Source organism: Olea europaea, chromosome 21 (genome assembly GCF_002742605.1).
Source record: "Olea europaea var. sylvestris chromosome 21, O_europaea_v1, whole genome shotgun sequence".
Lineage (NCBI taxonomy): Eukaryota > Viridiplantae > Streptophyta > Magnoliopsida > Lamiales > Oleaceae > Olea > Olea europaea.
Window position 1 is genome coordinate 2,301,086 of NC_036257.1, and position 14,138 is coordinate 2,315,223.

Below are 14,138 nucleotides of genomic sequence, written 5' to 3' on the forward strand. Positions count from 1 at the left end.
TTTGGTGTAAAGATCGCGAGCTCACGGGCCGGCTCGGGCAAAGCCCGTGTCCCCAAAATGGGGCTCGGCCCGAGCCGAGCCGAGCCGACTCGAGCTTTTCCCGAGCCGAGCCACGGGCGGCTCGAGCCGGCGAGCCCGATTGCCATCCCTAGACGGGCATTTGATATCCTAACGTATATGTTCATGCCTCATCACGTGAGTCAATTAAAATAGAATAATCTATTTCTACATTCAAGAGCGTATCGAATTGTTTATCCCCTCTCGCATGCACGCAGCATTCGCGTGAATAAAAATATTCCAAAATGTGGTCCACACATTTTATTGTGAGTAGTCGATAAGAAATTAGATAAAAAAAATCGGTACACGTAAATCAATCCATTAAAATATTGAAATTAATTAAGATGACGTAGGGTCATCACTCATCGTAATTGGTTGAGCCATTGAGGAAGGACATTAATTAAAATGACGTGATAACGTAGAGTCTTCGATCATTGTAATTGGTTGAGGAGGTCACATGATAATCATGAAGAGCAACACATGATGATGCTTCTTATAGGTGTGACTTCTTCATTCGACGAACTCAGCTAGTACACAAATAGAGATGGCAGTTGGCGGATTCAGGTCCTTGCCACGTTTGATGTCCCCTTCGAGTTATGCTATTATTAGAAAATAAAATACAAATTCAAAATTTTAAAATCGAAAGTAAATAATGCTCAACCTAATAATTTTTTATTATTATTATTATTTTTAATTTATGGAGCAAGTTCGGACCAAGGCATCCCTGCCCCGCGCCTCTCCTCAGGACGAGTTATTTTGCCATCTCTAACACACATGATCGTATGATACTCGTGCAAATGAATTTCAGAGTGGAGCCCACCTTTAGGAGTAAGTCAAGTCCAATTCATTTTGATAGGTAATTAGTCAACTGATAGAACTCAATTTATACATGCCTTCTTGTATGGAATCCGAACTTGAGTAGAATTGTAGCCAACTTTTATCCTGCTAACAAAAGATCTCGTACATTGCTTTTAGTCAAATTTCACACAATCAACTCAATCGTTCTCCACTCTCCACGATCTAATCCATCAGGGTCGTCTCCTAAGCATATACACAAGTCGAGCTTCACTTTATCGAGGTCTTTCTCTCTGTCTTTGCATCGGTCGAGCTCTATTCACCTTTTTAGTAATTATTTTTTCACTTGTTTTGAATAAGTATTTGTTCGACTACTTCATGCCTTTTTAACTTAAATTTATTACTTCAAAACTCCCCTACATTGTGTCCCCCTCGTGTATCATTTGTTGGCTAAATCTAAAATTACTTTATTATAATTAAATTCAAACTTAATTTATAAAGATTATTTGATAGGCCTGCGTAAATTTCGATTTAAATAATTGAATTTCCTATTACTAGCATGTCGCTTTAACATGTGCATACATTTAAACCAAAAATCTTTGCAAGTTGTGACCCTCTTTATTGTATCCACAATTAATGTTCATGTGATTGTTCCAAAGCAGCTCCTCCCCCAGCATCGCAAATATCCCAAGTAATAATTAATTGATAATGCTACCTATACATAACGGTGTAAGACGTGTTTACACCTCATATGGAGGGGATCCACATACAATAAATTATGCGTGGATCCCCTCCATGTAAGGGGGTGTAAACCCGCGTGTATACGTTGAGGTGTACACATACCATTATCCATAATTAATTTAACCTTCGCTTGACAAAATTTATATAAATAATTTTATAAATGATCAAATTTCATTCTCAATCATACATTTCAAACGATCGACAAATACTGTCAACTTGTCATTCCTAATTTCTATCTATTTATAAATCAAAACGTTTATGAATTCTTCCCAAATGAGTTTAGATTTTCGAATCTCAAGAGCAAATTTATAATAATAATAATAATAATAATAATAATAATAATAATAATAATAATAATAATAATAATAATAATAATATTTATCTACATAAAGATAATCACCTATCTTTGAGGCGGTGATGTATCATGAAATAATAAGGCTCATCAAATATATGAATATAAAATCCATTTTATTGTCTTATCATTCAATGCCATATTATGACGATATTCGCATGAGGAGATAAATAGTATTATTCATTATAAACTATAACGTACACATATAATATTTAAAAAAAAAATGTACATACACATTTTGATGAAAAAAATAACAAATAGAGGGTTATATTGACATTGCAGATTTCTTTTTTTATAGCATTTTTTAATTGCACCAAAATTTCTTAATCTTCACTTATTGATAACTTACTGAAACTACAAAAAATGTACAATGGAGATGCTCGTTCACTAGTTGGAAAATCATGAGGGATGAGGAAGAACATGACCTTCGAACAACCTACAAAAGACCGAGAAAGTTGTTCATGTAGTCCTTGTAAGCATTCTACCATATGTTTAATCAATTGTGGGTGCAAACACTTTTAATATGATTAATGCATTATAATTTGTGGGAGATCTATTAGTTAATTGAATTGCTATTATGATAAATTAAATTAATAGAGTTCGTAGATTCAAATCTTGGTAAGTTATTAAACAGAATGAGTTGTGATAGTGAAAAATAAATTATATACGATCGAATATTAAATTATCCGTAATCGTGAATAATAAAGAAATACGGATATCATTGTTATGAAAAGGCCAACACATGTGACATTTCTTACTGATAACTCACAAACTAAAACATAGTGATATTTAAATGGATGTGTGGACACTTTATTAAGAGAAAAAAATATTGAAGATCTACAACAGAGATTTCACATGGATAACTATCTTAGCATTAGTGATTAATCTCTACATTCGGTAGTAAATTAGTCCTTCGACTTGAGGTCATCAAAATACCTTATATAAGGACTATCATAATTTGGTGATGTCAAAAGTTGCTCTTCCAAAAGTCTCTAATACAACATCATTTGGTATATAAAAAATACATAAAGGTTGTGAATGATCAATAAAGGATTCATCACTCTTAAATAGTAAGATAATATGATCTATGTTTCATTCAATTAAGTTGATTTTGAAATAGTTGACCAAGGTAAGTACATAAGTTCAAAGGAATTTCAACGATTATTGCTTAAGAGTGGGATGAAAGATATGATTGAAAATCAAGATTGACAAACTTCCATATCTCGTAAATGATCAAAACATATGGGAAAAGAGATTATAATTTTAAAATAAACGAACAATTTTGGTTTTGTTTGGCCATGTATCAATTCCGATCACATTTATTGCCCTATGTCAATTTGTGATTATGAATATAAATTAATTAATTAATGATTAATTAAAAGAAGAGTTTTAATTTATCTTATTTTGATTAGATCAAAAATAATAATTCGCATGGTCAGATATCATAACCAAGAACCTATTTTGTCACATACAAAAGTGAGAATTAGAAGAATGATATTATGAATTAATTGACAACTATCGAACATTTGTAGAATTAAGTAATTCTATTGTTTGTTATGGGCTTAAGTTAATTGATGTGATTAATTAACTTATGAACCAAGTTTAATTAATTAGATTAATTATTTATTGGATAAACATCCATAAATAAACAATTATTGTTTGAGATTTTCATAAGTTGTCATAATAGCAATGTGATTGCAATTACAACATAACACATCTCACAATTATCATAATCTTGTTAATACAAGAAAAAGAATCCCTTATATATCATTATTGTTCTAGTGTGTGGATTGTTGGAATGCGGAAGCAGAATTAATCAGAAATTAAAATTTTCTTTAATTCAATAAGCGAGATCGTCTAGATGTTCACGTGAATGTTATAACAAAATTAAAGGATTCGAATCTTTTACCCAAGTTCAATGATCAATCTTGAATTAACTCTGATCCGCGAATTTTCATCTCCTTTAATTGCAAGAATCTTCGTGCTTCAAACTTTCAAGCCTTCTATGGTATTTTCCAATGCAAAAACTATACTGGCGTATGGGCACCTTCTTTCAATTAATCCAGAAACTAATTTTTGAATTTTGAACAACAAGAAAATAAAATATTCTCTCTTTTTTTCTCTATAAATTTGAATCTTATGGACTTGTGAATGTTGTAAAATTTTTCTGTCCGTCTAGTCTCTATTTATCGAGAAAAAGATGATACAATTCTAGTACAATTATAATTCCACATTCAAATAAGAGTTCTAATAAAAACTCAAATAAGAGTTCTAATTTAAATCCAATTCTAATTAGTTTACATTTAATTGCACGTGTAGTCCTAGAACTTCAATTACAATTACAATTAAGTTTATAACTTTCACAGTAATTACAACCAAGTACAAAACTTTATTGTAATTACAATTAGCCCAAAACTATTATAATTACCGTAATTAAGTACCAATACTTTATGAAGCTACCACAGTGACCTAATCGGACATATATTTTTCAAGCTCCAATAATTAGATCCTGTCTAGTTGACCCTAGACCAACCAATCTAATCATTAGTCTTTCATTTTTCCACTAAAGGCAAAAGACTGAACTCTCGGAATATATAAGATCACAAAAACCAATAAATCTGTAATATTTTTCTCTGACCTGCCGTATATGTATTTTATCCCCGTTCTAAATTCGATAATTAGATACGAGCATAAATGACCGTTTGCCCCTCTAATTATTCTCACTAAATTAAGTTTTATTTTATTCAATGGTCCTGTGAACAAATCACAGATGTCGAAGTTTAGTCATCACTAAACACTGAGCTCATATTTTAACCGTTCAACATAAAATATTTAAGTAGTCACTCTACTCATTTTCCAGGGTGATGGTTCCCAACATGAATTCATGTTCTCTACTCTGCTTATTCTCAAGTTCCCAACTTATCGAGATATTTGACCAATCAAATTGATTTCACCCATTGATGAATCAAAGTACAATTAAAATCGTGAAAAAATATGCATAATCATGTCAAAGGATTCAGATGAAATACACAGCGGTCAAGTGAAATTTAATTCTCCACACGGTCATGCTATAGAATTAAATTCGACAGGTGGTCCATTCAATACACTCAAAGCGTACTAGTGTCACCTTTAACTATTTCTGTGATAAGGACAAATCACAAACCTGAATAGTGAATTGGTCAACACTACAACCTTCCAATATAAGATGTCAACCCTTATGCATTGGTTGTGAACAAATTATTTATAATCAAAATATAAGTTGTGTCTCATTGTACTTCTCAACACAAGTACCTAACTCATATTATCATAAGTGATCATAGGCACTTCAATTTCGCATGCTCAATAATAAATAAATGCAATAAATAAAGTGAACATAATTTTATTCAATATAAAAATTATTATTGTTATTTTTATATGAGCAAAACTATACTATATGGGCACACAACCCAACAAATCTCCTACTTGCCCTAGAGTATATGTGTCATGTCCTGTAACCCCATACTTTGCACATGTCCATTAAAAACCTTAGCCGATAGGCTCTTTGTAAGTGGATCCGCGAGGTTATCCTCAGTAGCAATTTTACTGACAATCACATCTCCTCTATTAACTATCTCTCTCAAGAGATGATATTTCCATTCAATATGTTTACCCCTTTGATGACTCCTTGGTTCTTTAGCATTTACCACTGTTCCACTGTTATCACAATACAATGTCAGGGGCTGTGCAGATATAGTCATCACCTCGATACCCCTCAGGAATTTTTTGAGCTACACTGCTTCCTTAGCGGCTTCACAAGCTGCCACATACTCAACCTCCATGGTAGACTCAGCAATACATGATTGTTTGATACTTCTCCAAATAATGGCCCCGCCACCAAGTGTAAACAGTGATCCTAATGTAGACTTGTCAGAGTCCTTATCAGCCTAGAAGTCTGAATCTGTATAACCCACTAGAACAAGATCTGGTGATGAGTAAACTAGCATGTAATTCCTTGTCTTTCGAAGTTACTTCAGGATATGCTTTATATCCACCCAGTGTTCTGGTCCAGGGTTAGATTGATATCAACTCATCATACCAACAACATAACAAATGTTATGTCTAGTGCACAACATAGCATACATGAGACTACCAACTGCCGATGCATAAGATATCCTGCTCATGCATTCTACCTCTTCTGGAGTCTTAGGGTACTGATCCTTAAAGAGCTAGATTCCATGTCTGAAAGGTAAATTACCTTTCTTGGAATCTTGCATGGAAAATCCGACAAGTATTTTATCAATGTATGAAGCTTGGGATAAAGCTATCTACTTGTTCTTTCAATCTCTTAATATCTGAATGCCTAGAACATAGCTAGCTTCTCCTAAGTCATTCATATGAAATTTTTGGGCCAACCAAGCTTTCGTAGATGATAATGCTCCAACATCATTTCCAATGAGTAGAATATCATCCACATATAGCACGAGGAAAATTACAATTTTCTCCTGTATCTTCTTATATACACAAGGTTCGTCAAAGTTCTGATCAAAACCATATGTCTTAATCACTTCATTGAATCTCTTGTTCCAAGTTCTTAATGCTTGCTTCAACCCATAAATGGACCGCTGAAGCTTTCAAACTTTATCTTCATGACCGAGTTCTATGAATCCATCTGGTTGCACCATATAGATACATTCCTCAAGATGGTCATTCAAAAATGCTGTCTTGACATCCATTTGCCACACTTCATAATCAAAATGAGCTGCAATGGATAAAAGAATTCTGATAGATTTAAGCATAGCCATAAGCAAAAAGGTCTCCTCATAATTGATACCTTCTCGTTGGGTAAAACCCTTAGCCATTAGCCTTGCTTTGAAAGTTTTCACTTTTCCATCTGCTCCTCTCTTTCTCTTATAAACCCACTTGCACCCGATTGGTTTTATCCCTTTTGGTGCATCTACAAGTTCCCAGACCTGATTGGAATGTATAGATTTCATTTTAGCATTCATAGCTTGTTGTCATAAATCTGCATCCATATCATTCTTGGCCTCCTTATATGAAGTCGGGTCATCAACTTATGTTGTAGAGATCACCTGATTAGACCTCCAACTAACAAGTACCTAGAAGGTGGTCTGATAACCCTCTGACTTTGTCTAAAGGGTGGTGGATCCTAGAGTATGGCATCGTTTGGAATTTTAACGTTTGTATCAATGTTGGTATCACCATTAAGTGGTTCCATTGCCTCCTCAATACCTTCAACGTTTACTTGATCCATGGAATTGGATGACTCATCTCTCCCACTCAAAACACATTATTTAGGTATATCTGACAATTCTGTCATGAGATTGTGTTTCAGGAATCGATGTGGTGGAGTTGCTCCCACTCATTTCTTCCAACACAACCTTGCTTTTGGACTGACGTTCATTAATATACTTATCCTCTAGGAAAGTGGCATTTGTGCTAACAAAGACTTTCCTATCTAGAGGACTATAAAAATAATATCCCCTGGTACCTTGAGGGTATCCCACAAACAAGCATATCTCTTATCTAGACTCCAACTTCTCTGCCTTCCCTTTCAGCACATGAACCGAATATCCCCAAATTCGAATATGACATAAGCTAGGCTTGCGTCCATTCCATAATTCTAGAGGAGTCTTGGGAACCGACTCAGAAGGAACTAAGTTAAGAACATATGCTGTTGTTTCTAGTGCATATCCCCAAAATGAGGTAAGTAGAGTTGCAAAACTCATCATTGACCTAACCATGCCTAACAATGTCCTATTTCTCCTTTCTAAAATGCCATTCTGTTGGGGTGTACCTGGCGCACTCAGTTGAGAAACAATACCATTTTTTGTCAAGTAGTCCCTGAATTCTCCCGAGAGATATTCACCACCTCGATCTGATAGAAGTGTCTTAATATTCTTACCCAAATGTTTCTCAACCTCAGCCTGATACTCTTTGAATTTTTCAAAAGCATCTGACTTTTGAGTCATTAGGTAGATGTATCCGAATCTAGAGTAATCATCGATAAAAGTGATAAAATACTCATAATCCCCTCTCGCAAGTGTATTCATGGGTCTACATACATTAGAATGAACTAGTTCTAATATTTCTTTGGCTCTATGTCCTTTTGCTAGAAAGGATCTCTTGGTCATTTTACCCTCCAAACAAGAATCATAAACTGGCAATGGTTCAACCTTAAGTGTGTTGAGTGGACCATCTCTAGCCAATCTTTGTATCATGTTAAGGTTAATATATCCAAGTCTAAGATGCCATAAATAAGTATTACTAGTATGGTTAGACATTCGTTCATGGTTTGCAGAAGTAACATTTTTTTATTTTGTGGCACAATTAAAATATAAAGATCATTCATCAAATATCCAGCAAAAATATGAGCTTTATTCTCTAAAAGATAAAGCATGATAACCTTGTCCTATTAAACAAGAAACAGAAATCAAATTTCACTTTATCCGTCGGACAGAATAACAGTCTTTAAGAATTAAACGCCTCTATTGAAATAAAAGTAAACTACACCTATTGCTCTTGTTGAAACTATAGCTCCTGTGCCGACAGTAATTTTAAATTGGCCCTCATTGAGTCTACTGCTCTCCTGAAGCACCTACATATACATGCAATATAATTAGTGACTCTAGAGTCTACAACCCAGGAATTTGTAGAATCAACCACCAAACATGACTCAACAATAAAAACCTCACCAACACCCAGCTTTTTAGCTAGTGTATCAGGGCAGTCTTTCTTGCAGTGTCCTTTGTGACCACAGTGGAAACATTTGCCTTTCGGCATTCCATTTGATTGGGGCTTTTTGTTGCTTCCTGACTTCTTGTTAGATCTCTTCCTCTTCTTTCCAATTCTACCTTTTGGCTTGGAGCTAGAGGAACTAGCAATTGCCGAATGAACATGGCCACCCTTACCCTTGAGACCACTTTCCACATTTTGCAACTCATTCATCAACTCAGTTAATGGCATATTCATCTTGTAAAAGTGATAGTCCACAATAAACTGTGAAAACATGTCAGATAAAGAATTCAACACCATATCAACTTGAGTTTCCTAATCAATAGTTGTACCCAGATTCTCCGCCACATTGAAGTGTGCAATCATAGTCAACATATGATCCTTCACAGGCGCTCCGAATTTCATGTGGATGTTCAATAAGGTGCGAATGGCCTCAAAGCGAGCCCTCCTACTTTGATGTCCAAACATGGCCTTCAGGCTTTCTAGTATGTCATAAGAGGTCTCCTGACTTTCAAGCTTTTGCTGTAACACGTTTGACATGGATGCCAAAATGTAATGGCGAGCCATCTTTTCAGCAGTGATCCACTTATCATACGCAGCCCTCTTGGACTTGCCTGTAGTCTCAGTAGGTTCCTCGGGACATTCTTCTTTGACCACAAAATCAAGTTTTTTTGAGAATAAGCACAAACATCAAATTACGTTTCCAATCCACATAATTATCCCCGACAAGTTGGTTTTGTTTTAGAATAATGAAAAAAGCACTGAGAGACATTTTGCTAAAAAATAACAATTTACTGCATATTCAAAATTGAACAGCGAATGATAATTTAACATATGATGCATAAATGCATGTGTAGATCCATCTTACTATGGTAATGCAATGACGACTTGATCCATGTGATCCAACATGCCTCTCTATAGGAAAGGTCAATGTGTCCACTGATCAAGCTCAGACCCTCCCACTAAGCAAAATATATCTGATGACAAATGTCTATATTAAGCCTAGCATCATTTTATTTGGTCACCAAAATTATAAACGAGAGCCTCTATAGGAGGTTCGTAGATAATTTTTATTTGAGTGTACAACCTTTGTCTCAATCTCTAAACACTTGAAAATAATTTCGCCATATATAGGATGATCACAAATTATATTCTATTTAGACGATTTTATCATAAAGAAATCCAATCAAGCAACTTGAACCATGTGACCCTCCTATAAGGAGTCCGCTGCATTACCGGCACGAGGTAAGCGCGTTACTTTGCTTATGGTTTGACAAAAGGAGACCGTGGGTTTTTATTTAAATGAACACCCTCTCCCAATAAATATTTTAAAATAATGAATTTTAATTGAAATAATTACCAACTGTTCATATTAATTAAATTAATATACAGTTTAATTATTACGATTTTTCTATTCAAAAAAATTTAAATTAAATTAAATTAATCAAAGAAAAATCTGTGTTTAACGATATGCATCCTATTCATAGTATCACGAGTGATGTCATAAATAAATCTATATGTCATGATATCAAGAATGACAATATTTCAAACAATAATTTAAAATATTCATAAAGCGATAAAAATAACAATTATTTGTGGCCCTAAAAGACTCAAGAAATAATTTAAAAACTAAATAGATCTAAACCCAATATTTAATCTAAAACTTCAGCCCAAAAACTTCAATGATCCAACAGTAGCTCTCCAATAACAATGAAGGTCTTTGCCACCGTACCTGTGAAAATTAATTTCGAATATATATATATTATTTCATAATTTTTTTTGAAAAAAATTACTGCACAGACAGCCAAAAAATTGTTTGCCTGGGCTAGCAGAGAGCTACTGTCTGCCGCTAGCTGATAGTTAAATCTCTCTGCGACAATTTTTTTTTTTTAAATACAAATCTTTGAATTCTTTGTCCTCCATCTTTAAGCCTTCTTCTTCAATTTTCAGTCAACTTACAAAATCCAAAAATTATAAGAATTACACAAATTCTTATGTCCCGTAGGCTCATAAATTTTAAATCTAATTGTATAGAAAATTAAATCAAGATGATGGAGTCGTAATCCACCTATCTTATTACAGATTCAAAATAACAAATTACATCAAAGACTGGCCACAAATAATTGGTTCACAATTTAAAATAATTCAATCAATATATGAAATTTTCCTAGACATCGCTTGACTAGAACATGCAATCAAGATTCAAAAATAACAAGCACATGAACGATCTAGATTGCTTTGATACCAGTTGTTGGAAAACGGAAGGGAATTAATCAGAAATTAATTTTTTTTAATTCAATAAGCAAGACCGTCTAAATGTTTATGTGTATGTTATAACAAAATTAAAGGATTCGAGTCTAATACCTAAGTTCAATAATCAACCTTGAATTAATTCTGATCTGCGAATTTTCGTCTCCTTTAATTGCAAGAATCTTGGTGCTTCAAACCTTCAAGTCTTCTATGGTATTTTCCGACGCAAAGACTTCTTTCAATTAATCCAAAACTAATTCTTGAATTGGACAATACGAAAATAAAATATTTTATCTCTCTTTTTCTCTCTATTAATTTGAATCTTATGAAATTATGAATATTGTAGAATTTTTCTATCCATCTATCTCTATTTATAGAGAAAAAGATGATACAATTCTAGTACGATTATAATTTCACATTCAAACAAGAGTTCTAATTAAAACTCAAGTAAGAGTTCTAATTTAAGTCCAATTCTAATTCGTTTACATTTAATTGCATGCATGGTCCTATATCTTCAATTACAATTACAATTAATTTTATAAATTTCATAGTAATTACAACCAAGTACAAAACTTTATTGTAATTACAATTAAACTCAAAACTATTATAATTACCGTAATTAAGTTCCAATACTTTATAGAGCTATCACAGGGACCTAATCAGACATATATTTTTCAAGCTCCAATAATTAGATCCTGTCTAGTCGACCCTAAACCATCCAATCTAATCATTAGTCTTTGATTTTTCCAGTAAAGGCAAAAGACTAAACTCTCGGAATAAATAAGATCATAGAAACCAATAAATCTGTAACACTTTCCTCTGACCTGGCCTATATGTATTTTATTCCCATCCGAGATTCAATAATTAGGTACAAGCATAAATGATCGTCTTTCCCCTCTAATTATTCTCATTAATTTAAGTTTCATTTTCTTCAACGATCTTGTGAACAAATCACAAATGTCGAAGTTTAGTCGTCTCTAAATACTCAGCTTAGATTTTAATCGTTCAATAGAAATATTTAAGTAGTCACTCTACCCATTTTTCAGGGTGATGGTTCCCGATACGAATTCATGTTCTCTACTCCGCTCATTCTCAAATTTCCAATTCATCGAGATATTTGACCAATCAAATTGATCTCACCCATTGATAAATCAAAGTACAATTAAAATCATAAAAAGATATACATAATCATGTCAAAGTATTCAGATGAATTACACAGGGGTCACGTGAAATTTACTTCTCCGCATGGTCATGCTATAAAATTAAATTCGACACATAGTCCGTTCAATACACTCCAAGTATACTAGTGTTACCTTTAACTATTTCTGTGATAAGGACAAATCACAAACCTGAATAGTGAATTAGTCAACACTGCAATCTTCCAATTAAGGTGACAACCCTTATGCATTGGTTGTGAACAAATTAGTTATGATCAAAATATAAGATGTGTCTCACTGTACTTTTCAACGCAGGTACCCAACTCATAATATCATAAGTGATCATAGGCACTTTAATTTTGCATGCTCAATAATAAATGAATGCAACAAATAAAGCAAACATAATTTTATTCAATATAAAAAATTATTTTTGTTATCTTTATATCAGCAAAACTATACTATATGAGCACACAACCCAATAGGGATAACTATTAGAGGTTGAATTATTGGATAGCTGTGCTGTAGAAAGATCGTGATTCCCAAAGGCATGCAAAGATCATAATTTTTTGTGATCAAGCTTTTCAAATAAGTTTGAAAAACTTGTTAAAGGTATAATTCTAATCATGATTTCTATCTAAATACAAAGATAATCCTTTAAGGGAATTGAAATTATTTTCAAATTCTATTGTGCATGTATAAATAAATTTCTAACAGTGGTATTCGACTCGACTTTGTGTTTGGTCAAAATTATTTTTGAACCTTGGGAGCAATCAATGGTTAATTGTCATTTATTTCTGGCTTCTAGCTTTTAAGAAAATTATCTTCATCTTCTGAAATATTTTTTTGGTCAAAAGTGGGTTGGAAGGACGTCACAGGTGACGACGACACAACTCATGCGGAGACGCGCCTTGTCGAGCGCAACTACGGTGTGCAATAGCGCTTTCGCGTATCCCATAGCGGTGACATAAGCAGGAATCACCCGAGTTGCTATAGGGGTAAGAAGCGATTGCCATTGGAAAGCGATGACTTTTGACTGCATCATCCGAGGGACTTTGACCAACACCATCTCTAAAATCTAATTTAATTTTTAAGGTTTTCAAAGTGTTGGAGGCAGGGGCCTTATGTGCATTTTGTGAAATTGCAGGGCCATGCCTATAATTTTGATTCAGGGAGTCATGCTGTGGTTCTGTAAGTGCATGCTTGCAATTTGAGAAATTGAAGAGCTTGTTTATAATTTTAAATAAGGGTCAAAATGCAATTTCAAAAAGAGTTTTGAATATGAATTTTTGAAGAGGATTTAAATTTGAATTTCTAAAGAGTTTGACATTAAATTCAATTTTGATCCAATTAAATATTATTTAAGATTCACAATTTTTAAATTATCGTTGAAACTGTATTTTAACTAAAATTTAAAGCTTTGACCCTAAATTTATTTAGTGATTTTTTTTTGTAAGATTTTTATCTTAAATTAAAATATCATTTCAATTTACCCTAAAATTTTGAGATTAGAGTTAGACTCTAATTTGGTAGTATTAAAATTTTATTCTAGTTAAATTTGAGTTTAATTAAATAAATTTACAATAAATTAATGGATTAATTTGATTAATTAATCATTTAATTGTTCCAATTCATTTGTCTAATTAGATGAACTTAATTGTTAGAAATTCAAAACATATTTGCATATAATATTAGATATTTTATAGCAATGCATTTATGTGATGAATGTATATTTAATGGATGATTTTGGACTCGACCATGTGAATATATTGAATGGATAATTTTAATTTTTGTTGTTTAGGGTGTGCGATCCATTTATTAATTTTGGGCTTGTGAGCTCTTTATTAATATTAGACCTGCGAGTATGTTACTATTTATTATGGGCATGCATGTTCAATTCTTTTAAATTTGCGTGGCAACTAGTCTAGGATACATTTTGCAGCTAGACTACATGAAGATTCAAGAACATGTGGAGACCATAGACTGACCACTAGCCAGATCCCTTTTTTTTTTTTTTTTTTTTAATTTTTTGGAAAAATAATTTTTTTTTTTTTTTA

The 14,138-nt window shown here is 33.1% G+C and overlaps 1 protein-coding gene across 1 annotated transcript in view; it reads right to left on the reverse strand.

The window, feature by feature from the left end:
• Positions 1 to 8,992: 8,992 nt before the first annotated feature.
• The window catches only part of LOC111369998, a 7,702-nt gene continuing 2,556 nt past the window's right edge, over positions 8,993 to 14,138 (reverse strand). The window contains exon 2 of the mRNA XM_022991717.1: positions 8,993 to 9,324. Within this exon, the coding sequence (XP_022847485.1) occupies positions 8,993 to 9,324 (332 nt within the window). The remainder of the gene's footprint in view (positions 9,325 to 14,138) is intronic.